This window comes from Melozone crissalis, unplaced genomic scaffold, assembly GCF_028551555.1.
Source record: "Melozone crissalis strain CALT ecotype California unplaced genomic scaffold, PUWL_Pcris_2 ptg000187l_1, whole genome shotgun sequence".
Taxonomy (NCBI): Eukaryota; Metazoa; Chordata; class Aves; order Passeriformes; family Passerellidae; genus Melozone; species Melozone crissalis.
This window is the reverse complement of record NW_026535952.1, coordinates 2,530,001-2,557,150: the sequence shown is the minus strand read 5'-3', so window position 1 is coordinate 2,557,150 and position 27,150 is coordinate 2,530,001. Positions and strand designations below refer to the sequence as shown.

General features: G+C 41.5%; 1 protein-coding gene across 1 annotated transcript in view; it reads right to left on the bottom strand.

Moving 5' to 3' along the window:
- SIM2 (SIM bHLH transcription factor 2) overlaps window positions 1-27,150 on the bottom strand; it is a 71,421-nt gene that overhangs the window by 18,078 nt on the left and 26,193 nt on the right. The window contains exons 4-7 of the mRNA XM_054293731.1: window positions 23,765-23,873; window positions 9,802-9,887; window positions 5,085-5,284; window positions 764-870 (exon numbers count right to left, since the gene is read on the bottom strand). Of these exons, the coding sequence (XP_054149706.1) occupies window positions 764-870; window positions 5,085-5,284; window positions 9,802-9,887; window positions 23,765-23,873 (502 nt within the window). The remainder of the gene's footprint in view (window positions 1-763; window positions 871-5,084; window positions 5,285-9,801; window positions 9,888-23,764; window positions 23,874-27,150) is intronic.

Below are 27,150 nucleotides of genomic sequence, written 5' to 3'. Positions count from 1 at the left end.
CACCCCTGCCGTGGCAGGGACACCTCCCACTGTCCCAGGCTGCTCCAGCCCCAGTGTCCAACCTGGCCTTGGGCACTGCCAGGCATCCAGGGGCACCCCGTGCCAGGGTCTCCCCATTCTCACAGGGAGGAAATTGTTCCTAATATCTGACCAATTATGGATCTTGATAGGAAATCTTCAGTTGTTGAACCAAAGAAAAATGAGTTTTGATTACAACGCACGGTTATGAGAGGAAAATTATTCTTTCAAGTGTCAGAACAAAACACAGATGGTCAGCAGGGCTGAAACACTGGAAATCATGGAATGGGTTGGGCTGGAAGGGACCTCAAAGCCCATCCAGTGCCATGGCAGGGACACCTCCCACTGTCCCAGGCTGCTCCAGCCCCAGTGCCCAGCCTGGCCTTGGGCACTGCCAGGGATCCAGGGGCAGCCACAGCTGGGATGGGAATTCTATTCCAGGGCCTCCCCACCCTCTCAAGGAGAAAACTTTTCCTAATATCTGATCTAAACCTGTAATTTTTCAGTGTGGAGCCATTCCCTGTGTGCTGTCCCTGCATCCCCTGGCCATTGTCTCCCTCCAGCTTTCCTGGGGCTCCTCCAGGCCCTGCAAGGCCGCCCTGAGCTCAGCCCAAAGCTTCTCCTGTGCAGGTGAGCAATGCCAGCTGTGCCAGCCCTTCCTGCCAGCCTTTCCTCCATCCCTCTGCCCATCCTGGTGCTCTCCAGCAGCTCCAGGTCCCTGCTGTGCCCCATGTCAGGAACTCACAGAGGTGGTGAGCGTATCGCAGGTGGAAAACGTCGCAGCCGTGCACGTGGTGGTAGAGGGTTTTCTCTATCAGATCCTGGGGTTCATAGCCAGTTAATTCCGTCACCCTGGAAAAGGAAAAAAATCTGCAATAAACAAAATCTCGAGGAATAATCCCTTTCAGTGACCCAGCGTTTGATTGTGCCAACAAATCAGTGCCTGAGAGCTGCGGGATGAAATGTTGGTTTTGGAAACAGAAACCTCACCTTTACAAGAAAAGAAACCCTTTCAGGCCAGCCAAAGCAAGGTGCAGCTTTTCCCTGGTACACCCAGGCAGGAGAAAGAGCTCTTTTACTGATTTCCACCTTGGGCTTTTGCCACTGCCATGCAGGACCCTTTGCAAAAACCTCCACTCGAGGAGCTGCTCGTGAAACAATAAAACCTCTCTTGTGGGCTGCTGACACGTTTTCATTTGCTTTTGCAGAGCTACAAGTGCAGAAGGTGTGTTGGGCCACATGTGATCAGGGCCTGTGAATAAATCCAGGCTGGTGCCTAACAGGAGAAAAAAGCAGGAGCTTATTGCAGCTGAGAATGTGGAAAGACAAGGAGGTGTGAGGACCACAGGGTGAGGAAAGGAAAGCTGAGGCAAGACTTCAAAAAATAAAATCCCAGAAGTAGAAGAATGGAGCGAATTCAAAACAGCAGCATCTCTGCAGATGTTAAAGAACCAAATTCAGAGGTCAGAGTTACACTGGGTCAGACATGAAGAGTCAAACTCCACGTTTCAGATGGACTTTTTAAAATTTAGTTGAGGAAAAAATAGTCCCTAAAGTGCAATGTGCCGCTCAGCCAAACTGTGGCTTGTTCACCCAGGGCTGTGGGGGGCGTTTGGGATGTCCTGAGTTTTCTTTGCCAAAAAAAAGGCAGAACAGTAAGGAATGTCCACATTAACAAGTGACACAGTCCCATAGCAGGTGACAGTACAATTGTCCCTGCTGAGGATCTCCTGCAGCAGCAGAGGCACGTTTTAATTGCAGGCCTGTGGACTGAAGTATTTATTGAAGCTGGAATGTCCTAGGGTGCCCTTGGAGGTTGTCCCCCAGTTTAGATCGAAGGAAATCCAGTTTAAATTCCCCAAACCTCTTCATGCCATGAACTGAGCGGGGATGGGCAGGACATGGAATTCCAGAGGATGTTCCTGGTATGAACTTACACTGGTGAGGATGCACAGCACAGGGATTACACAGGAGTGTCCACAGAGATGAGCAGGGGGTCCCAACCAATTCCTGTCATTGTAGGATTGACGATAATGCACATTTTGATTAATTTTTAAAAGGTTTTGTGACTATTGTGCATCTTCTGTACTCATAGCCTGATTCTGACCAGCCCAGAGGACCCCACAGAGACTGAGGAGGTTCTGCTTGAGAGGGCTGAGGGCTTGGGTTCTTCTGAAGGACAACAACATCAAAATGCCTTTGAACAGATGCTTGTGTTCCTCCTCTGCAGTGTGTGCTCACCCCAAATCCTCACTGAAGCCAATCAGGAGCACGAAATAATGATGGACCAGATTCTGCTCAGGTTTCAGTCCTTCTGACTTCATGCACCTAAAAGCAGGGTGGCAGCTCCATCCTGCCCCTTGGTGCGTACAGACACAGCTCACCCAAACCCAGCCAAAGCACCACAAACACAGCCCAGGGGTTCAGGGGCTCATTTTCCCAAAGGCGCAGTTCATTTTCCCAAAGGTCTCCTTATTTATTTTCCCAAAGGTGCAGTCTCACTTTGAAGCTGGTGACACAAAAACCACCACTGACAGTTCCTAGGACACCCAAATTTTGGAAAAGCTTGAATCTGGAAATAAACTCGGCTGTTTCACTTCCTTAACGTGAAATCAATCCCTCAGGCAGCCTGGGCTCTCCAGGTTGTGCTGTGCAGGTGACAGGACACACAGGGCTCACCCCGCTGATCTGTTCTGGTCTCCTGAGTTCTTCAAAGTCTTTTTCAGCCCCCTGTCAGTGAATCCACCACAAAAATCAGAGTGTGCAGCTCACTTTGGAAGGCAGTGACTGTCTTCTCCTCCCAGTGCCCGCAGTGGATGAACTCCTGTGTGGTTTATGTTGTGTCGGGTGGCCAGAAAGGGATTTTGAGTGGCTCCTTCCTGTGACAGTGTTCACAAGGGCTCTCGGATGAGGGGAGAGACGAGAATGTTGGCTCCATGTCCAGAAGGTTTGATTTATTATTTTATGACATATATATTACATTATAACTATACTAAAAAGAAATAGAAGGAAAGGTTTCCTCCCAGAAGCTGGCTAAGCTAAGAATCTAAGCTAAGAATAGAATAGAAAAGAATGATAACAAAAGGAATCTCTTGGATTCTGTCTGAGATAACTCGGCCTTGATTGGCCATTAATTATAAACATCCAGGATGGGCCAATCAAAAATCCACCTGATGCATTCCACAGCAGCAGCACATAACCATGGTTTCCATTTTGTCGTTGAAACTTCTCAGCTTCAGCAGGAAAAATCCTAAGAAAGGATTTTCACAAAAAGATGTCTGCAACACCTTCCTGTCGCAGACATTTTTTCGTAGAAATCCTTTCTTTGGGATTTGTGCATCTTCTGGGAAGCTGAGGGCCCCAGAAGAAGAATGTAAACAATTGTTATCAGCTGCTGTAAATGCAATGGGATGCACCTGTGATTGGTTCATGTTCCATGTTTATAATTAAGGGCCAATCACAGGAGCAAGCTGGGGACAGAGTCCCTGGACACAACTTTGTTAGAGATTCTTTCTTTCCATTCTTAGCTTAGCAGCCTCTGCAACTTCTCTCTTTATTCTATTTAGTATAGTTATAATGTATCATATATCATATATCAATAAATCCAGCCTTCTGATCAAGAAACAAGATTCTCATCCTTCTCTCACCATGGAGACCTCGTCAGGTCACTGTAATACCTTCCCAAGGTTTCATGCTGTCTGCTGTGACTTACATCTCAAGATCCATCCCCTTGTATGGAAACCAGAACCAAGCCTGAAACCTGCTTTTTCTAACTCCTCACACGCCCCTGTTTTCATCAAACGCAGTTTGGTTTGCTCAGCTGGGAGAGCAAAAGGCTTTGGTGCAGCTCAATTCCCGCGCGTGTCCCGCGGCGTGTGGATGACACCCGTCTGCTCCTTGGCAAGCACAGCTCTGCAGCAGCTCTGGGTCTGTCCCTGCTCCTGTCAACACCCCTGCTCGCTCTGTGGCCTTTGAAGGCACTTCTGTCTCCAGGCAGTTCCTCCCAGGCCCATCATTTCCTCTCCCCCACATGCAAGGACGTGTTGCTGAACCCCTCGTGCTCCTTTGGAGCCGCGGCACGGAGCGGCGCGTGCCAAAAAACGAGGAAGGGCTCCGGAAACAAGGAGCTCTTTGTGTCCCAGCAGCTGATGGAGCCGCTGTCTCCTGGGCTGAGCACGCAGAAAAGCCTCTCCTTGCGTGGTTGGCCTCCACTCTCTCGGGCACAGGGGTTTTCTCCCACATTCACTGCACGAATGTATTCCCTGCAAATCCAGCCCGCCAGGGAAATGGGGAATGTGGGGACCCACAGGGAAGGGTTTTTGAAGAATGATCATCTTGTCAATGCTTTGTGTATTTGGGATTTGCCCTTCAAGGTCTCCTGGACTGCACTGGACTAAGTATTGTGTGCTACAAGGTACCTGCTCCAAAACCACACAAATGAATTTCAGTTCTGGTTCTGTGCTCACCAGAGCTCCATCAGCTGAAGTGGAGGCAGGGCTCTCCTTCCTCAGCTGTTTTTCCCAAAATTTTGTTTAAGAAGGTCCTGTTTTCATGTGCAGTAGCCAACGGAATTAATTCCCATTATTAGTGTTGGTTTCATGGTTAAAGCATTATACCAAAAGACAGAATTCTCCTCCTTACTGCTCTCTCAAAATCTTTCTGGATGACCCCAGCCAGTTGTTTGATCTCAGTATTCCACTTTTGGGGTTGTTTCTTGGGGTTTTTTTGGTACATCCTCATTCCTTCTGCTGGCTTTGCATGATAAAATTTGTGTCCTTTCAGGTAAAAAAAAAGTTTCACTGCTCCTGTGACCAATCCTCACAACAAGAACCTTTCAGCTGACCCTAAAAGTTCAGGTAACTCCAGGTTAAGTTGGACAGGCTCTTATTTCTTGGCATTCCAGACAAAGTTTGGTCTATCCAGCTGCCTGAAAGGCTTTGAAGGCTCTGAGCTCCAGATCTAGCTTGGACTGCTGGATTTTTTTTCCACGGATGTTTTGGCCCGCTTGGAAACCACAGCACGCAAACACAGGAACGCTCGGCGCTGGAGATGAAGGAGCTGCTTACCTGGAATCGAGGAAAATCAGTTTCAAATCCAAGCTGGCTCTGAACATGAACATGTTGCTGTGGAGCTTGATCTCAGTGATTGCACTGGGAGGCAGGGATTGCCCCACGGCCACCAGCCCCACGATTTGGTAGCAGGAGTCGTACAGGGACATGTCCAGCATGTACTGGCGGATCTTCAAGTAGCCACTGCAGTGGATCACCTGGGAAAAGGGGAAAACACCCTCAGGATCTGATGGAAAAGGCCCAAGTCTGCTGCCCACCCAGCGTCAACGAGGTTATAAAGACACATTTCGTGTTTTTATCTTCTTTTCTGCCTGGGTCAGGGTCAGGATTGAAAGTATTTGAGATGGTATTTTGCGTTCAGACTCGGATGTTTGTTAGTTCTTATCACTATTACAGTCTTAAAAGTCATGAGTGCTACAGCATTTCACTAAAAAGCTACAAAATGGCCCTGTATCTATTTCTACAAGGTCTTTTAAGGATAAACTGCCCAATTAAGAAATGACACCTCAATCATTTTCACTTTTAACCCAATACCCAACCACTCATGCCCGCAATGGGGACTTTTTTATCCAATGACACAAAACCACCCAAACCCATGGAGGAGGAGGAGGAGGAGGAGGAGGAGAAGGAGAAGGAGAAGGAGAAGGAGAAGGAGAAGGAGAAGGAGAAGGTGAAGGAGAAGGAGAAGGAGAAGGAGGAGCAGCCTCCACCCCAAAACCTCCACCTTGCTTTCCATCTATTCCTGTATTCTAAACCCTGAAACTCTGAGTTTCCCACCCTGTGATATCACACACTTCTATTCAAACTCCACACCTTTAATCTCAGTTTTATTATTGAATTTTGGAAGCTTCTCCAGGGCCCCAGGTCAATGGAGTGTTCTCTCCTGGCAGCACAGAAAGCCCAAAATTCTCATTATCCATGGTTCCAACAGACACACTCCCCCATAAAATTAAATTCTGGGTCGTCTGTTGATTGCAGTTAATTTGTAAATAGAGATTAAGACTCAGTGAATGCAGTTTTGTGTTTGCTGACAGCATGATTAATCCAGTATTGAAGCACCTCCTCTCTGGGGACTGCCTAATTGCTTTCTAATTAATACTTTAATCTCCCTGATACAGATTTCCTGTAGATACGGCCAGAATTCTTGTTCATTGATAAAAACAAATCTGGAAGTTGTTTATTTTAAATGTCCATCTCTCTCCCACACACACTCAAAGATGAATTAAAAACATTTACATTTTAACGAGTTATTACTCTGATGTAAATAAAGACACATCAAAAAAGGCACTTTAAAAACCCAGCGGGCATTGATGCATCACAACAGCAATAAAAATTAACTGGTGTTTATGCAAATGCGCAAGAAATGAGTTTTGAGGTCTCTGCTCGAGTTCAGAGGGGTTGTTTTTCTTGACACTTGACCAAGCCCAAGGTCCTGAGCTCAGATTTCGGGATCCCTGTGTACAATTGCTGTTCACAGAGGTGATAATGACAGCGTTAGACTGCAAAAATTCAGTGTCAGCTAAAGGGGAGGGGGAAATGCAACCTGGGGACTATTCCAGGCCAGCAGATTTATTTAGTGCGGCGCTGGTGCTCAGAAATCGTCAGTGCCCCTGGCAACTTTCTGGCCCGAGCAGCAGGAATATCACATCCCTTTGCTGAATTTCCCTGTTTGTTTGGTTTTAACTGTGTCCCGTGGACAGGAATTAATTTTCAGTGTATTTAGTGCTCTAAACAGCTGCCAAGCATCACCTGGAAATTGGCTCCTCCTGCTCAACCTTCTTCCTTTCCATTGATTTAAATGTTCAGCAAAAGGGCAATCAGAGGATCTCCCAGCAGACCTCAATTCCCCCATCACTCGGTCCATGAGTTTTTTCTGTGCTTCAGCTAATGAGGTGATTCCTTAAAAATTAACTCCTGGCTTTAAGCACAGTCAAATGGAGTGAATTTAGGCCAACATCTCTCCAGACGAGAGAATCCTTTGATTTTTCACTGTGCAAACTTTTAATGGTGAGCCAAAGGAGGTGATGCCTCTGATTAACAGCGATAATTGGGAATTAACAAACCCAGAAAGCCACGTGGAGATGTCACAACCGGAGCTCTGCTCTTTCACCCGATTCCAGATTCAGCTCTGGGACAGAAGCATTTTTGTGGGGAGCAGCTGAGCAAACAGGGCTCGGTGCGATGAGGAATTATCGGCGCGGCCAGGTAGGGAGGAGCGCAAACAGCCAGAGCCACGTCTGCGCCGTGGGCACATCCCTGCGGGCAGCTCTGCCCCTCTCCCAGGCTCTGCTTTTGGGGTTTTCAACCCCCCAAAAACGAATCCCCAGCAGAGCGAATGGGAACGACCCTCCCTGATGGAGCAGAGTGAGCCTGCAGCTCAAAGAGCAGCAAATGCACAGCTGAAAGTAAAAACTGCTGCACATCTGAAAATAAAATACTGCACATCTGAAAATAAAAACTGCCCGTAAAGATGGAAATTAAAACTATTGCACATCTGAAAATAAAAACTACTGCACATCTGAAAATAAAAACTGCCTGTAAAGATGGAAATTAAAACTATTGCACATCTTAAAATAAAAACTACTGCACATCTGAAAATAAAAACTGCCTGTAAAGATGGAAATTAAAACTATTGCACATCTTAAAATAAAAACTACTGCACATCTGAAAATAAAAATTGCCTGTAAAGAAGAAAATAAAAACTACTGCACATCTGAAAATAAAAACTGCCTGTAAAGATGGAAATTAAAACTATTGCACATCTGAAAATAAAAACTACTGCACATCTGAAAATAAAAACTGCCTGTAAAGAAGAAAATAAAAACTGCTGCACATCTGAAAATAAAATATCGCACATCTGAACATCAAAACTACTGCAAATCTGAAAATAAAAACTGCCTGTAAAGAAGAAAACAAAACCTACTGCACATCTGAAGATCAAATCTGCCTGTAAAGATGACAATAAAAAGTATTGCAAATCTTTTTATATATATATATAAATATATATATAAAGGAAGGCTACCTGCATATCTGAAAATAAAAACTGTCTGTAAGGCTGAAAATCAAGACTATGTGCAAGTCTGAACATCAAAACTACTGCAAATCTGAAAATAAAAACTGCCTGTAAAGAAGAAAATAAAAACTGCTGCAAATCTGAAAATAAAAACTACATGAACATCTGATATTAAAAACTACCTGAACATCTGAAACTAAAAACTACTGCACATCTGAAAATAAAATACTGCACATCTGAAAATAAAAACTGCCCGTAAAGAAGAAAATAATAAGTACTGCAAATCTGAAAATAAAATCTGCCTGTAAAGATGACAATAAAAAGTACTGCATATCTGAAAACAAAATCTGCCTGCATATCTGAAAATAAAAAGTACTGCAAGTCTAAAAATAAAAACTACCTGAACATCTGAAATTAAAAATTGCCTGTAAAGATGAAAATTAAAACTACTGGACATCTGAAAATAAAAACTACTGCACATTTGAAAAAAAAACCTGCCTGTAAAGATGAAAATAAAAACTACTGCACATCTGAAAATAAAAACTGCCTGTAAAGATGGAAATAAAACATACTGCACATCTGAAAATAAAATCTGCCTGCATATCTGAAAATAAAAACTGCCTGTAAAGATGGAAATAAAAACTACTGCAAATCTGAAAATAAAAACTACGTGAACATCTGAAATTAATAACTACTGCAAATCTGAAAATAAAATCTGCCTGCATATCTGAAAATAAAAAGTACTACAAATCTGAAAATAAAAACTATTGCAAATCTGAAATTAAAAATTGCCTATGAAGATGAAAATAAAAACTACTGCACATCTGAAAATTAAAACTGCCTTCACATCTGAAATAAAAACTGCCTGTAAAGCTGAAAATTAAAACTACTGCAAGTCTGAAAATAAAAATTGCCTGTAAAGATGAAAATAAAAAGTACTTCAAATCTGAAAAAAAACTGCCTGCACATCTGAAAATAAAAACTACTGCACATCTGAAAAGAAAATCTGCCTGCACATCTGGAAAAAAAAAAATCTACTAAAAATCTGAAAACAAAATCTGCCTGAACATCTGAAAAAAAAAAAAAATCTACTAAAAATCTGAAAACAAAATCTGCCTGAACATCTGAAAAAAAAAAAAAATCTACTAAAAATCTGAAAACAAAATCTGCCTGCACCTATGAAAATAAAAACTCCTCAAATGACAGCTGTTATTCCACGACTTCAGTGTTTGCCGTGGCTTCTGATTTCGTGTCATACATAAAGAACATCCCACAAACGGTGGGATTTATGAACAGACTCGGGGGTGTGGTACAATGCCACCCCGAGGCGATGGCGAGGGTTGAGTGTTTTGAGTGCTGAGGTCAAGGAGGTGCTTGGTGCAGCCGGGTGGGATGTGGGAAATGTCCAAACTCCTGCTCTGGGTTCCTGCCTCACCTTCCTCCTGCTCCACGGGAATAAAACCAAACTGTGCCCTCCCGGCAGCGCCAGGGCGTTCCCAGGCACCAAGGGGAGGCAGTGTGCCACCGAGTTTAAATCGGAATTACTGAGGGCGTTTTGGGGATCTCTTCCGATTCTTCTCATCACAAAGTTTGCCCTCAGCTACACATATATAAAAACAAAACCCAAACCAAACACCCAAATAAATAAACTTGTCAATTGTGGGATATTTCAGGGGTGGGGTTGTAATTTATAGACATTACCTTGTAGCCACTGCAGGTCAGGCCTGCATTCCTCTTGGCCAGGACACACTTCATCCTCAGGAAAAAGGATCTCTCGATTTCGTACTCTGAAAGCACAAAGCACATTTGGCTGCTGATTTACTCCTGAGGATCCCAAACCTGCCCAGAACATTGCCCTTCCCTTGTTGGTGTTTCAGCTTTAGGCAGAAGCAGAAATCAGCTCATGTCTCAGGTTTGAGCATTTCTGTTTTTCACATTCTGAGCTGCTTTAGTGGGTCTGGGTTCACATCATGGGATGGGGAGCCAAGAGCACACCAAGAGCAGAGCCCTGATGAAGGCTGGCAGAGATCTGCACTGTCCAGAGCTCCCTGACCATGGATGGACGGATCCAAATTGTCTCTGAGAAATCCTGAGGGTGCATTTAATAGCAAAAAAACCCAGAAATGCTGCTCCTACCACAAACTGCAGGTTTGAGCTTTTCTATTTTTCACATTCTGTGCTGCTTTAGTGTGTGGGTCTGGGTTCACATTCAGGGATGGTGAGCTTTATAGTACTTTATTAATAAACTAAAAAATTGAGCTGTATTTTTTTATAAGGTTTTTTAAGGATAAATTGTTTAATTAAGAAATTATATTTCAATTATTTTTACTTTTAATTTCATAGCTATTTGTGGTTTGTAATGTGGACTTTGTTATTTAATTACATAATATTATTTAAACTCAAGAAGAAGGACTAGCTTTTGTTTTAAAACTTTTATTTTTATTTATATTAATATATATAATATAATATATACAATATACAATATACAATATACAATATACAATATACTATATACTATATAATATATAATATATAATATATAATATATACTATATAATATATAATATATTATATATTATATATTATATATTATATATTGTATATTATATATTATATATTATATGTTATGCAGTATATAGTATATATTATATACTATATGGTATATGGTGTATATATATATGTATTATTATATTTTTTAACTTTAAACTCTATGTTTTTTACTCTGTGATATTACATACTTCTATTTAAACTGTACACTTACAATTTTAGTTTTATTATTTAATTTTGGAAGTTTCCTCTATGGTTTTAGGTTAAATTTAGCAGGTTTTTGGGGGTCAGTGCCTGCCAGCACAGAAAATCTAAAATTCTCAGTGAGTAGGGTTCAAACACTTCACAAGGAATTCCTTTATTTCCAAAAAAAACCCTGTCCTGATTGGTAAAGGGAAGGAAAAATGTTCTTTAGAGCACTTTGGAACATTTTGGAAAAGTATTCTGGGGAAATTAAGGGAATCTCCAAAGTAACAACAGAATGGGGAGCAAGGAAATTCAGTGGGTTTGTAATAATAATAATAATAATAATAAATAATATATTTATTATATTTCTTCTATCTGCATTTATTATAGAAATAATATAGATATATTTATTTATTATATAAATAATATAGAATATTTTTATCTGTAATGGTGATTACTCTCAATAATGGTTCAGACACCATTAATAGTTCTGATTTTTTACTGAAGGTTGCAGCTTGGCAGAACCATTTTAGGACAAGAAAGAAAATCCATTTCATACAACTGTTAGAATGAAAATCAAGAAAGCAGGAGGATCCTCAGCTTTGTCCCAAATCCCCACAGGGTTTTAACCAAAACCCACTTGGGATCTTCCTTTAATTTGATTTAACTGCTGAGTTTTACTCCTGATTTTTGTGCCTCCATCACCCAATTCACCCCTCCAGTGGTCTGAGCCTCACAACAAACAGGTTCTCTATTCTATATTCATTCTTTTTAATTTTGGGGGTTAAAGGTCTGAAGATACAACCACAGAAAAAGGATTTAGCAAGGAGGGGGAAGAAATGTTTCCTGAGCATTTGAATTTCCCATTCGTCTCTCTAATTAAAATTAGGTCCCTATGGGGGAAAGCTGGCACTTGGAGGAGCTGGCACACCCAGTGTGGAGTTTTAAATACAAATTTCCACATTGGGTGGGGGGGAAACCACACAGCAGAGATTTGCTGTGGCTGAAGCCTCATCCCATGAGTCGGTAATGGCTCTGGAATGTTCAAGACTGTGAATTAGCGTAAAAAATTAATTAATTAGTTTTTTGTGTTAAATTTGCCAGTGTGACCCACTCAGTACTCTCAAAATAGCAGAAGTGGACAACAAAGCAAAAAGAACTGAATTACAAATGCAATTGTAAAGCCGAAAGGAAAACAAAGTCCTGGGATCCTGCTGGATGCTGCCAAATCAAAATTCAAAATATCACAGCTGGGTGATCCTTGTGGGTCACTTCCAGCTATTCTATTCTATTCTATTCTATTCTATTCTATTCTATTCTATTCTCCATTTATTTTATCTATTTTTAATCCAAATTCTTGTGGATTTCCCATCCCTGGAAGTGTCCAAGGCCAGGGTGGACACTGGGGCTTGGAGCACCCAATGGGTGCTGGATGAGCTTTAAGAGAAAGATTCTCCCCTCTGATGAGGATGATGAAGAAAATGGGGTGCTCAGAGGTTTAGCAAAGAAGGAGATGTTGAATATTCAAATAGGAAAAATCACAATTAAGCTTGGAAAAAATTGAAAAAAAAAAATAAAGCATGCAGCATCTAGACTTAATAGTGAAATTATTGATATCACTGAGGTTCTTTCAAGCAAATGTGTGAGCCCAGAGAGAATTTGGGCTGTCAAGAATAGGGAAAAGAAAGAAACCCAACAAAGTTCTTAAGGGTCAAGAGATCTCTGGGTTAAGCACAGAAATATGAAAGTCAAGAGAGAAAATAATGAATAATAAAATGTTATGACTGAACCACATAGCGTAAGAAACACTAAAGGAAAATAAAAGTCTCAATTATTAGAGCATATTTATCTAATAACAGACACTTGGCCACTGTATTTAATTATGCAGGAATATTAATTATCTAAATGCATCATTGGAGGTGATGTGAACTCCTTTCATCTGAGAGATAAAAAATGTTCAAAATTCTATGTATAAACGATTCTATTCATTCTAGAGAAAAGGTGAGACCAACATGTTGCAGACATCAGCTGATGAAGGATGAGAACCAAAATCATCCTGGAGAGAGCAGAAAATCCTTCAGAGATATTCCAGGTGGAACTGGGTGATTCCTGTGGGTCACTTCCAGCTCAGCTATTCTGTTCTGTTCTATTCTATTCTATTCTATTCTATTCTATTCTATTCTATTCCATTCCATTCCATTCCATTCCATTCCATTCTATCCATTTATTTTATCTGTTTTTAATCCAAATTCTTGTGGATTTCCCATCCCAGGAAGTGTCCAAGGCCAGGTTGGACACTGGGGCTTGGAGCACCCAATGGGTGGCACTGGATGAGCTTTAAGGTCCCTTCCAACTCAAACCATTCCATGATTTTGTGATTCCATGAAATCAGGGCCCATCTCCATGCCCAGGATGTCCATTTCAAATGCACCACTTTTTATTTTTTACCCAAATCCATGTTTTCCTTATCAGACTCACCAAAGTTTTTCTTTTCCAACAATTATTTCTATTTTCATCATTATTTCCCTATTGCCTGCTCAGCCTACAGATCTCCCTGCCCGAACAGATGGAGCTGAGTAAACTCAGTAAAAGCCATAAATGAGGCAGAAATTAAATGGTTTAATTCAAATCCCAGCTCAGATTTGTCCAAACACCCCCCCAGAGCTGAAACACAGTGAGCTGGGTTTAAGAACACAGAAAATCCATGGTGTGGACATGGAGAAGTTGTGTTTCTTTCCCAGAGCACTTCCACAAAGTATCTCCTCTCCATTAATCCCTTTTCTCTTATTAGCACATCCTACAATACAGTTTGACTTTAAGGCAAGAATAAAGCAGCTTTTTTCTATTCCACAGATTTGTATTTTCATATTCTCATAAACAGGATAAATGCCGCGGTAAAGAAAAGGAGTCTTGATATTTTGGATAAAAAATTTGTGCATTTGTTCACTCCCATTGCACAAGTGCCAAGCAGGATTCTCCAAGCATTTCTGCGAAATTATGGTTTTGTTTATGGAAGCCAGGATTGTCCATCCCTAGAGGAGCAACTCTGAAATCCATCTTGGCTTTTCCAATCCATCTTTAATCTCTTTTGACAGAAAACAGTCACAGAATCCTGTGGTTGCTCAGTGGAGTGAGGAAAGAAAGATCACCATGAACTTTTTCCCTCACAGCTTCACCTCTCATGCCTTTGTTTTATTCTGAGGTAAAAGCTGCTCTTTTATCTCCCCTTTCCAGATTTTGACATTACCAAAACACGACACTGCTCTGTTGCAGAACCACTTTGTAAAGGAATATTCCTGAAACTGCCCATGTGTTGCTTTAGGAAGGGGGCACCTCATCTGTCACTGCACAAAGAAATCTGGAAAGAAGCATTAAAATTGGGAAATCTTGCCCAGCCAGTGATTTGTGTCTGCTCCACACAAATCCTAACCCAAATTCCAGCTCTGGTGGAGGAGATGGAAAATGGAAAATACGATAATTTTTAGAGCACCCAAAAGCAGCCACCTGATCCCACCTTCCCTCCTGTCCACCCTGTGCCTGCCTGCGGCTCCTGCATCCCACAGGTCCCCACGTCCCTGCTGGAAACACAGATAACAGAAATCCCCCTCACTGCCCATCCCCCAGAGCCTCTGCAGGGTTTTGTCCCTTTCAGTTGTTATTTTTGTGGATCTGCTCTGCTCTGTGCGGCCTCACGTGCTCTGCTGTTACTGGGGTGGGATCTGCAGAGCAGCTGGGGCCCACACAGCCCAGGGCCTGCTGAGAGAGCTGGGGAGGATCCCAGCCCGGCTCTGCTGAGCACAAGGTCATGGATTTGTGACACACAGAAAGCTTTGGGTTGGAAGGGCCTTAAAAATCACCCAGTGCCACCCCTGCCATGGCAGGGACACCTCCCACTGTCCCAGGCTGCTCCCAGCCCCAGTGTCCAACCTGGCCTTGGGCACTGCCAGGGATCCAGGGGTGGAATTCCATCCCAGCCCTGCCCTCCTTCACAGGGAAGGATTTTTTCCCACATCCCACCTAAACCTGCAATTTTTCAGTGTGGAGCCACTCCCTGTGTGCTGTCCCTGCATCCCCTGGCCATTGTCTCTCTCCAGCTTTCCTGGGGCTCCTCCAGGCCCTGCAAGGCCGCCCTGAGCTCAGCCCAAAGCTTCTCCTGTGCAGGTGAGCAATGCCAGCTGTGCCAGCCCTTCCTGCCAGCACAGGAATGTCCTGAAACTCACCCAGTGCCACCCCTGCCATGGCAGGGACACCTCCCACTGTCCCAGATGCTCCAACCTGGCCTTGGGCACTGCCAGGGATCAGGGGCAGCCCCCGCTGCTCTGGGAATTCCATCCCTATCCCTCCCCATCATCCCAGGGAACAATTCCTCATTCCCAGTATCCCACCTAACCCTGCCCTTTGTCAGTTTAAAAGCGTTTTCCCTTGCCCTCATGAGAAGTTCCTCCAAGCTCTTCTGGACCCCCTCAAGCTCTGGAAAGGGCTCTGAGGTCTCCTGGAGCCTCCTCCTCTCCAGGCTGAACAGGGCACAGGACACCACAACTCCCATCCCTTAATCTGAACAAGGGTGACACCAAATTCCAAACCAAAAAAGAGATGCAGGGCTCATACAGAAGAGGTGTCTGGGAAAAAAAAATCAGTTTCAGGATAATCCTAGAAGGTGAAAACCCAGGATTGGCAAAAGGGACTTGCAAACATTTTGATTTTCCCTGGTAATGATTTGTTGGGGTAGAAAAGCAAAATCAGTTCTGTTGTCAGCCCGTCCTGGAGTTCCAAACTTGCACAAAGTGTCCAAATTTCCCTCCCCGTTTGGGCAGTTTGTTCTGTTTCCTGCCTGTTTCAGAATCCTGGCACTGCTGCAGAGGGGAAATTCTCCATTATCATTCCTATCATATCCAAACTCAACCATTCACTGATATCCACCTAAATCCTCCTTTCCCTCCTCCAAGTGAAGCTTCCAAAGTTTTTTTGGGGAAGGAACTCAGCAGGAAAGGAAAAGAACAGATTTTTACACTCTGCTTTGGTGGATTTTACTGTTAATTACCAATGAAAAGAGTTGTTTTAATGACTTGTCAGCAATTTGCCCTTTTTCACTTTTGTACATAAAAATTTATAATTTGCAAGGTATAATTTATAAAATTATAATTTCTGTGTTTCTCAGATTTAAAGCAACCCTAACAAACAGTGGCAACAGGATCATATTAATCCATCACCTCTCAGTAATCGTTTTCCTGTAAAATATATTTAAATTAATGAAAACTAAAATAACTTTCCATGTTGGTATTTTGCCCATGTAGAATTTCTACTGCTAGAAAAAATTCTTCATAAGTTCATGCAAAAAACACTTTGCCAGATGCAAAATTTTTCTACTTCCTTCTTTAAATATGAAGTTTCTGCATGCAGAGAATGTGAAGGAAAATCCTACACAGGGATTTGCTGCTTGGCTGAGGGAAACAGAGCCTTTAAAGCATCAAGTGGAGTGGAGAAAGGCTGACATAATGTATTCCACATTCCTCTGCAGCTTCCATCAGGTTGTAACTCATCATTTCTGAATTATCCAGTCAGCAGAAAACTGAGGGAACTGCAGGAACTTCCACATTTTATTCCCTGCTCTGGGGAATGTTCATAAACTGCTGTTAGCACACCACGCCTTGCCATGTGAGTCAGCAAAATTTGGGGAGCTAAGGATGTGTTTTAAAGCTTTCAAATCCCAGGAAAAGCATCTGAAAGCAATCAGAGACACAGAATGTCTGCCTGCAAACACACATGGGAAGGCAGCATTGATTAATTCCTTCTCCTGGTTAACCTGCAGCGCAAATATTTTTTATTTTCTTGTTTTCTTGCTTGCAGCAGTTACCAGGACAGGAGATGGATGGGTTGGGAAGTGTTGCTGTCCTGCTGCAAGCCTTAAACTCAGTGTCGAGAACTGGGAAACAAAGATTTCTGCATAAGTAGGGAGACCGAGCAGCACCCCAGATGTTTTGGTTGTGGCGTTTGAGGCCTTCAGCTCCTGGTTGCTCGTGTTCATCCCAGCCTGCATTGGCATTCCATGGTTTTCCCTTCAAAGACCCTGCTGGGTGTGATCAATAATCCTGGGGCAGCCTTCAGGACCCAGTCCCTAAAATCCAGCCCCAATTTCAAACATCTCAAAAGTGCTCATCAGCCCTGGAGAGGGAACTTGGTGGCATCACATTGATGCCTCAGGTTTGAGCTTATCTATTTTTCACATTCTGTGCTGCTTTGTGGGTGTGGGCCTCATATATGGGATGGTGAGCTCTGTGCACAGAGCAGGGAGACAAAACAATTCCTGCTCCAGCTGGGCACCAAGGACAAATGACCCAAATCTCAGCCCAGGAGCACAAACCCCGTGGGCTGGAGAGAGAAAAACAAGCAGGGTGGGACTGCCTGGGCTAAAGCTGGGATGGGACAATGAACTGCAAGGTGCAAATGGAGCAGAGCTGATCCCAGGGACAGCCCCCGTGCCCGGCCGTGCATTTTGGGGCCATTTTGGTTCATCTTGGGTGCAGCCCTGGCTGGGCTCTGGTGCTGCCCAAGGTGCATCCATGGAGGAGATGCTGTGAATAAATCCCTGCTTTGTTCTGTAGCTCTGCCCAGCTCTGCTCTGGGGCAGCCTGCACAAGGCACCAACAAAACAGAGGGGAAATGTACAACCTCTTATTCCAGAAGAACATTGGGAGAGTCTTTAATAAATGCTTCTGGGTGATGCAGCCTGGTGGTGCACAAACACGATTCCATTTCAGATATTGAGGTTTCCAGTTCAGACATTGAGGTTTCCAGTTCAGATACTGGTGTCTGCAACATTCCCAAGGCAGTTTAGGGTTTCAAGCCCATTTCTTTGGGAAGGGTTGTCCATCTATGAGACTCAACCACCCCAAGACACCCCCAAATGTGTGCTCACCCATCCGGGTGCCCATTCCCTCTGTGCTCAGCGCTGGTGAGGCCACGCTCAAGTCCTGTGCCCAGTTTTGGGCTCTTCATTTCAAAAAGGACATGGAGGGGCTGGAGTGTGTCCAGGACAGGGAACAGAGCTGGGAAGGGGCTGGAATATAGATCTGATGAGGAGAGGCTGAGGGAGCTGGGAAAGGGGCTGGGCTCTGGTGCTGCCCAAGCTGCACCCATGGAGGCCTTTTCATAAATCCCTGCTTTATTCTTTAGCTCTGTCCAACCTCTGCTCTGGTTCAGCCTTCACAAGACATCAGTGTCACAAACCCCTGCCAGCCTTGTCCCCTCACCATGCCAGAGCCCAAACTCTTTGCTGTTGAGCTCTGGCAGCTTGGCCTGGCCTGGAAGTTTGGATTTAAGCTCTGTGTGAGGAAAGGCTCAAACTCCCCAAGGCCTGCAGGAAGTTCTGGAGCTGCTGTTGATCGACCTCACCCCGAGTTCTGGGTGCCACCAGAGAAGGAAGATCTAAAAGCTCTCAGAGAGTGCCCAAAGGAGGGACATGAGGATGGTGAAGGGTCTGGAGGGGCCTCACAAGGAGAGGACACTTGGGATGTCCATATGGAGCTGAGGAAGCTGAGGGGAAACTCCTCAGGGGCTGCAGCTCCTCCCGAGGGGCTGCTCTGATCTGTGACCGGGCCCAGGGAGCAGCTGGGGATGGGCCAGGGCAGGTTTGGGGTGGATTTTAGGACAAAGTTCTTCCCCCAGAGGGTTGAAGTTGGTCTGCAGAGCAAACAACTAAATCAGCAGGAAAAAGAAATTCATAAAATACGAGTTTATCCATGGCAAAGAAAAAAAAAACCCCAAGGCCGTTAACACAGGAACGGATAAAATAAATATATAAGGGATGTTTGCAGTGCCTTACTGAACAACATCCATACCTTAATAATTTGCTTTAAACTCTTACCAAGTAATTATTAACATTAATTACTTCATACCAGTAAAATACAATAGGCTATTACTTTGTCCTACAAATATAATGACCAATGACCAATAAATATAAATATATTATATTATATATAATATAACTAATAACTTAATACCATTATTTGTTAAGGGTATAAAACTTGAAAACACCTTGTAATAAAGCAATGTTGAGTTGTTTTGGTCTTTTCCTAAGCTCAGGGTTGGGATTAAATGTGTGAGATGGCATTTTTTGTTTGGATTTAGATGGTTATTAGTTTTTATCTATATTTACAAGGCTTCACACTAACAACCTACAAAATGGAGACGTATTTTTTTTTCTATGAGGTTTTTTTTTAAGGATAAATTGTTTAATTAACGAATGAAACTTAAATTATTTTTATTTTTGGCTTAATAATCAACTACTTGTGGTCAGCAATGGAAAGTTTTCTATCCACTTACACAAAACCACCCAAACCCATGGAGAAGGTAAACGAGGAGGAGAATGAGAGGAAGGAAAAGAAGAAGATGTTAAAAGCATTAAAATATAATAATTTAAGAATTTTTATGCTTTATAAACAATATGGGGTTTTTATTTTTAATCCCAGGGTGATTTATCTGAAGAAAACCAATGTGACAGTGAGGATTGTGTAAAGAAACCCACACACTGCCTGATTTTATGCAAAGCAATAATTTGCATTTCCCTGAGAAATAAACAGAGGTGGCACCCAAATTTTCAAAACTCTAAAACCAGAGGTCAAAAATAATCTGTGCTCTGGGTTCTGTAATCCCAATAACAGAATATCACTAAGCACAGATGTTGTTGATATTTGTGATTTTATTCCTCTCAAAACAGATCTTATCCAGCTGGACTAAAAATGGATGTAAATATCTGAGCTTTAGCTGAAGAAAACATCTTGAGCAAGGCAATTTCCATGAGCCAAGCTGGAAATTTGGGATATAAAATTCTGTGTCTGCAGCGCAATATTGATTTTATGCCTAAGCAATGCCTCAGATTGCAGAAATCTATAAGATAATAAAGTTATAAAAGGAAATTTTTGATTCCACCCAGTGACTTGAGGATTCAGGTCCTCAAGATTTTAAAAGATTAAAAGAGAGAAAATCAAACTGTAATGACAAAAAATGCCATTAAAATAATCTGGTTTCCTCTTGTTTTTTTTTAAATCAAGCCACTTTCACTTCACTGCCCTTTAAGTTCTTTGTAGAACTCCATATTTTACTTAAATATTGAAAATATCTACTCAGACACAGGCAGAAATTGCTTCATTTCTGTCATTTATTCAATAGTTTTTAAATCTTCACTGGATTAAATGAAAAACTTGATTTGGTTATTGCAGGCCAGGTAGTTTCAGGTTCTACCTCAAAATTAGTATTTTAAGTTTTTTAATGGATAAAACACTGCAGGAAAGGGAATTACTGGCACTGGGAAGGCAACAGTAAATAAATGTTTGCTCATTCTGTGCATTTTAGAAAGATTTAGCTGTAGATTCTGGATATTTTCATACACACACTCCAGAACTGAGATAAAACAAAATAAAATAATCCCTAAACAGAACAGAATTCCTTTATTTATCTCCTCCAAGTTTGAGAATCTAAAGGAGATGTTGTTGCTTTGAGGTTTTTAGCAATTAATTTCCACAAAATTTGATACAAAACACACATAAACGGACCAAAATTGAAAATTATTTTCCTTTATCCTGTCCTAAATTTCCTTATCAGTGTTCAATGAGGCAAAGAAAGCTGCAGAGAAGGAGGAATTTATCTGGAAACAGAGCTGAATTCCTTCATTTATCTTCTCTAATTCTGGGAATCCAAAGGGGATGCTGTTGCTTTGGGGTTTTTATGGGTTAATTTCCACAAAATTTGATACAAAATGCACGTAAATGGACCAAAATTGAAAATAATTTTCCTTTATCCTGTCCTAAATTTCCTTATCAATGTAGGATAAGCAAAGAAAGCTGCAGAGAATGAGGAATTTATCTGGAAACAGATGAATCCCTTTATCTCCTCAAAGTCTGGGAATCCCAAGGAGATGCTGTTGATTTGAGGTTTTTATCAATCAATTTCCACAAAATTTGATACCAAACACACATAAACTGACCAAAATTGAAAATTATTTTCCTTTATCCTGTCCTAAATTTCCTTATCAATGTAGGATGAGGCAAAGAAAGCTGCAGAAAGTGAGGAATTGATCTGGAAACAGAACTGAATTCCTTTATCTCCTCCAAGTCTGGGAATTCAAAGGGGATGTTGTTGCTTGGAGGTTTTTATTGATTAATTTCCACAAAATGTGATATAAAATGCACATAAATGGACCAAAACTGAAAATAATTTTTCTTTATCCTATCCTAAATTTCCTTATCAATGTAGGATGAGGCAAAGAAAGCTGCAGAGAGTGAGGAATTGATCTACAAACAGACTGAATTCCTTCATTTATCTTCTCTCATTCTGGGAATCCAAAGGAGATGCTGTTGCTTTGGGGTTTTTATTGATTAATTTCCACAAAATTTGATACAAAACACACATAAACTGACTAAAATTCAAAATCATTTTCCTTATTTCAACCCCCAATTTCCTTATCAATGTAGGATGAGGCAAAGAAAGCTGCAGAGAATGAGGAATTTATCTGGGAAGAACAGGAAGAATTGTGGGATTATCTGCTTTGGACACAGAAATTAATCCTAGTTGGTTGCTCCTGGCTTTAAATTCATAAAAACCTCCAAAAAAGAATTGAAAAATGTTTAAATTTTAAGCCAAACAGGAGGCTGTTGCCTTAACCAAGCCAGTAGGTATAAAATATCTCACTATTAATTCTGGATATCAGCAAACCTGCATGAAAACTCCTGGATTTCACAGAATTATTGAGGCTGGAAGAGACTTTAAAGATTATCCAGTCCCACTATGAGAATCACCTTTAAATAATTTCCATCACAGTTGTCTCCTCTGTTTATCAGTAAATTGGGAAAAGGGAGAAAAATGTTTTAAAATATCAATGTGATTTTTTAAAATATCAACATTTTTTAAAATTCTAACAGAGGAATGAACAAAGTGTGAAATAATCATATAGAGGAGATTGAGAAAAATAAGAGTTTGCTTTCCAAGACACCAAGGGAAGGTTTTTTCCCCATAAAAACCAGTTTGGGGAGGAAGAAAGGGAAGAGGGCTGAGATAATTCTTGCATTTCCAGCATTTGGAGCAGCCCAGGTGCTCCCAGGCACATCAACGTTCCCTGAATTCAGAATTTACAGTTCTGCCCTGATGCAATCACGGAGACCAGGACCAAAACTGCGAAAAACCCAAAAATCCTGAACAAAGCTGTGTCAAGAACCCCAAAATTCCACATGATTTTAGGAGCTGTGCTTGGAAAAGGCCGACAAAAAGTGGCAGCTGAAATCAATAAATGCAGAGAAATCAATGCTGAAACACAAGTGGGAGCTCCTCTGTGCTGGAGCCAGGCTGGCTCTGACCTTTGGAAGTTCAAAGGATTGCCCCCAAGGAAGCACAAACTAAAAAAATGAGAATATTTTTCTTTCTGAGACAGAAATTGCAACGCTGAGGTGACAACTCCACCCACCAAGGGTGGGGTCAAAATTTCTGTGGGTGGCAGCAGAAGAGGACAAGATTTTCCACAAAAAGTCGCTTTTAAAATGAGATTTTGCCTTTGCCAAACCCATTTCTGCTCTGCTTACAGTGGAGAATATTAAATCTGGTTTTGTTGTCCAAGCTTTGAATGTAACAGTTGTTTTAAAATATTCAAAATCTCCTTTTATTTCCCAATTAGCTGAGGTTTTGTTGGTTCTTTCCCCACTCAGACCTTGCAGCTGAGCTGAGCACAGCCAGGCCACCACAACATTTCTGCAGCCTCAGCAATGATGACAAAATAAAAGAGATGAAACAACCACTGAGCTAAAATAAAAACCTGTTTACAGCTCCATGGCATAAAAGACATCATTTAATTTCATGAAAGGCGTTATTTAATTTAAGGTACCTTATTCCCTGTAAGAACATTAAATCCTGGATCATAGTACTGAGTTTCTGCTGCTCCCCCATTTGAGCTTCAAACAGGATAAATAAAAATAAAAATAATAAAAATAAAAATAAAAATTTAAAACTAAAAATTAAAATTAAAATTAAAATTAAAATTAATGAAAAAGCTCCATGGCATAAAAGGCATTATCTAATTTAATGTACCTTATTCCCTATAAGAACATTAAATACTGGATCACAGGGGAGTTTCTGTTGCTCCCCTATTTGAGCTTTGAACAGGACAAATAAAAATGAAAAATAAATAAAAATAAATATAAACAAAACCGAAATTAACAATAAAATAACAATAAAAATAAAATAGAACTATAACTACAACTACAACTACAACTACAACTATAACTACAACTACAACTACAACTACAACTATAACTATAACTATAACTATAACTATAACTATAACTGTAGCTATAATAAAAATAAAAATAAAAATAAAAATAAAAATAAAAATAAAAATAAAAATAAAAATAAAAAGCTCCATGGTACAAAAGGCATTATCTAATTTAATGTACCTTATTCCCTATAAGAACATTAAATCCTGGATCACAGTTTTGAGTTTCTGCTTCTCCCCCATTTGAGCTTCCAACAGGATAAATAAAATTAAAAATAAAAATAAAAATAAAAGAATAAAAATAAATAAAAATAAACGTAAACAAAACCAAAATCCAAACATAAAATAAAAATAAAATATAACTATAGCTACACCTATAACTATAACTATAACTATAACTAACTATAAGTATAAATATAACTATAGCTATAACTATAAGTATAACTATAACTATAACTATAATAAAATAAAAATTAAAATTAAAATTAAAATTAAAATTAAAATTAAACCAAAACCAAAAACAAAACCATAAATAAATGTAAATGTAAATGTAAATGTAAGCGTAAATGAACTTATGGATTCATGGAATGTTTTGGGTTGCAATTCGTCACATTTCAGCCTGGAATTGTTTTTTAAATTGTTTTTGCACTGTTTTAAAGGAGATGTCAGCGATACCTTGCAGGAGGTGGGGATGCAGCGGCTGGTGGGCAGTGAGCACAGCGGTCATCTCGTCGTGGTCCGAGGGGTGGATGTACTCATAGATGCTGTTCCCAGTCAGCTCCACCTGGAAAAACCATGGAATAAAAGCAGCCGGGTCATTTGTGCCCTCAAACACCGCGGTGTTCACACGTGAGCTGGGTTGTGGGATCTCAGCGCCTCAGCCCTGATGTGCAGAGTCACCGAGACCACCCCTGGGGGGCTCGGAGCTCCTGGAGCGTTGCCAGAAGTGTCTGGTGGCTGCACTTTGATCCTGCACGGGAAACGACACCTGTGTGAGGATGGGAGGATCTCACGGGGATAAATGGTGAAGGGATGGGTTAATTATAGTGTGAAACACAGGGTTTGCAATCTCGGTACAGGGGGGTCTGGAGAAACAAAATGGAGGAATTGGGGCGTGTCCTGTCCTTCTTCTTCTTCTTCTTCTTGGCCTCCATCTTCTGTGGTGGTGGTGGCACTTTGGGATTGGTTCTTACTGAAAGTGCACTGGTCAATAAGGGTGAAAGGCATTGGGGAGAATAGGTAAATATTGTGTACGTAGTTTAGAGTATAAAGATCAGTGACCGCCCCGAGGGCTCTCAGTGTGCTCATGGCCGGCGTGCTGTGCTCTGTCGGGCCGGGAGAAAACTTTGTAGATAAAAAACTAATAAACACTGAAGACCGAGAGAAAACCTGAAGTCTCTTCTCGTCCTTTGGAGTGCGGGCTGTCCCAAGGCCTCCCCGAGCCTTTCCAGGCCATAAAACAGCCGAGACAGCGACACTGGGTGTATCAAAGCAGCTCCCAAATCACAGCCATTAATCCCAATTAATTCTTTCCTCAGCAGTGATTGATGCCCGAGGGGTTTTTGTGGGAATTTCTGGTGTCGCGTCAGGGACAGAGGAGCTGCTGTTGGGGCTGGGAGTGAAGTGATAAATTAGAGCAGCTGTAGAAAAGTTAAATTGCCACAAGCGGGAGGAAAACTCAGAGCTGTGGAAATGCCTCTCAGGAAGGCAAATATGGAAATAAAAATGATGTTCCTGCAGAACACTCCAGGATGTTCCCAGAAACTCTCACCTGCTCTCACACAACCCCTTGGTGTTCTCCCAGCACGAGCAGGGCCAAAATGACTTTTGCTGAGGATATTCGAGGAACAGGGGTTTGGAAATGTTTTTATGGATTTATACAACTCTGCCTCTTGAGTTGGATTTTCTCTTATAGCCACTAATTCTAATATCACTGTTATAAAAACATGGTGAGTCCTAATTTCTTTTTTCTGCCAGGGTCAGGATTAAATGTGTGAGAGGGTATTTCTTGTTGGGGCTCAGATGTTTATCAGTTCTTATCTCTGTCACAGTCTCACAAACCCTGAGCTCTGCAGCACTTCACTCCAACAAACTAAAAATGGAGCCCTGTCTCTCTCTCCAAGGCCTTTGAAGGATAAACTGTCCAATTAATAAATGACACCACAATTATTTTCACTTTTAACCCAATACCCAACCACCCGTGCCTGCAATGGGGACTTTTTATCCAATGACACAAAATCACCCAAACCCATGGAGGAGGAGGAGGAGGAGGAGGAGGAGGAGGAGAAGGAGAAGGAGAAGGAGAAGGAGAAGGTGAAGGTGAAGGTGAAGGAGAAGAAGAAGGAGAAGAAGAAGAAGGAGAAGGAGAAGGTGAAGAAGAAGAAGAAGGTGAAGAAGAAGAAGAACGAGGTGAAGAAAGTGAAGAAGGTGAAGAAGAAAGTGAAGAAGAAGAAGAAGAAGAAGAAGAAGAAGGTGTAGAGAAGTTGAAGAAGGTGAAGAAGACAAAGAAGAAGAAAAAGATGAAGAAGAAGGAGAAGAAGGAGAAGAAGGAGAAGGAGAAGGAGAAGGAGAAGGAGAAGGAGAAGAAGAAGGAGAAGGAGAAGAAGAAGAAGGAGCAGCCTCCACCCTAAAGCCTCCATCTTGCTTTCCATCTATTCCTGTATTCTAAACCCTTCAGCTCTGAGTTTCCCACCCTGTGATATCACACACTTCTGTTCAAACTCCACACCTTTAATCTCAGTTTTATTATTGAATTCTGGAAGCTTCTCCAGGGCCTCAGGTCAATGCAGTGTTCTCTGGGGGTCAGTGCCTGGCAGCACAGAAAGTCTGGAATTCTCAGCAGCCAGGGTTCCAACGAACACAAACACACATCCCAAGAACTCCACTTATTTTTCAATTAAAAATGCTGCAAAAATTACTACAAAAATGAAGGTACAGCAATGGCCTCTGAGAAAAATCCAAAAATCAGATTTCCATGGATTTTCACTGCTCTTAACAAACACAGTGAAGATCTGCCTTAAATATTTGTGTATTCCCTGTCCTGCCCTGAGCTTTGCCTGCACAGGATGTGCTCCTGCCCTTTCCCATTGCTAACAGCGGCACAAAAATCCAAACAGAGCCTCGTGCCCCCCGTGTCCCCCCTGCCAGCTCTGCCTGGCTCCCCCAAACCCCTGAGAAAAGTCCCCAGAAAGCTGCAGGAATGGAATTAAGGGCGAAACAGAACAGAATTCCTTTATTTATCTCCTCCAAGTCTGGGAATCTAAAGGAGATGTTGTTGCTTTGAGGTTTTTGGCAATTAATTTCCACAAAATTTGATAGAAAAAGCACAAAAACAGACCAAAATTGAGAATATTTTTCCTTATTCCTATCCTGAATTTCCTTACTATGTTCATTGAGGCAAAGAAAGCTTCAGAAAATGAGGAATTTATCTAGAAACAGAGCTGAATTCCTTTATCTCCTCCAAGTCTGGGAATCTAAAGGGGATGCTGTTTCTTTGAGGTTTTTATTGATTAATTTCCACAAAATTACCCACAAACACACATAAATGGACCAAAATTGAAAATAATTTTCCTTTATCCTATCCTGAATTTCCTTGTCAGTGTAGGATGAGGCAAAGAAAGCTTCAGAAAATGAGGAATTGATCTGGAAACAGAGCTGAATTCCTTTCTTTATCTCCTCCAAGTCTGGGAATACAAAGGGGATATTGTTGCTTTGAGGATTTTATTGATTAATTTCCACAAAATTTGATAGAAAAAGCACAAAAACAGACCAAAATTGAAAATATTTTTCCTTATTCCTATCCTGAATTTCCTTACTATGTTCCTTGAGGCAAAGAAAGCTTCAGAAAATGAGGAATTTATCTAGAAACAGAGCTGAATTCCTTTATCCATCTTCTCTAAATCTGGGAATCCAAAGAGGATGTTATTCCTTTGAGGTTTTTATCAGTTAATTTCCATAAAATTTGGTGCAAAACACAAATAAATTGACTAAAATTGAAAATAATTTATCTTATCTTGAATTTCCTTATCAATGTAGGATGAGGCAAGGAAAGCTGCAGAAAG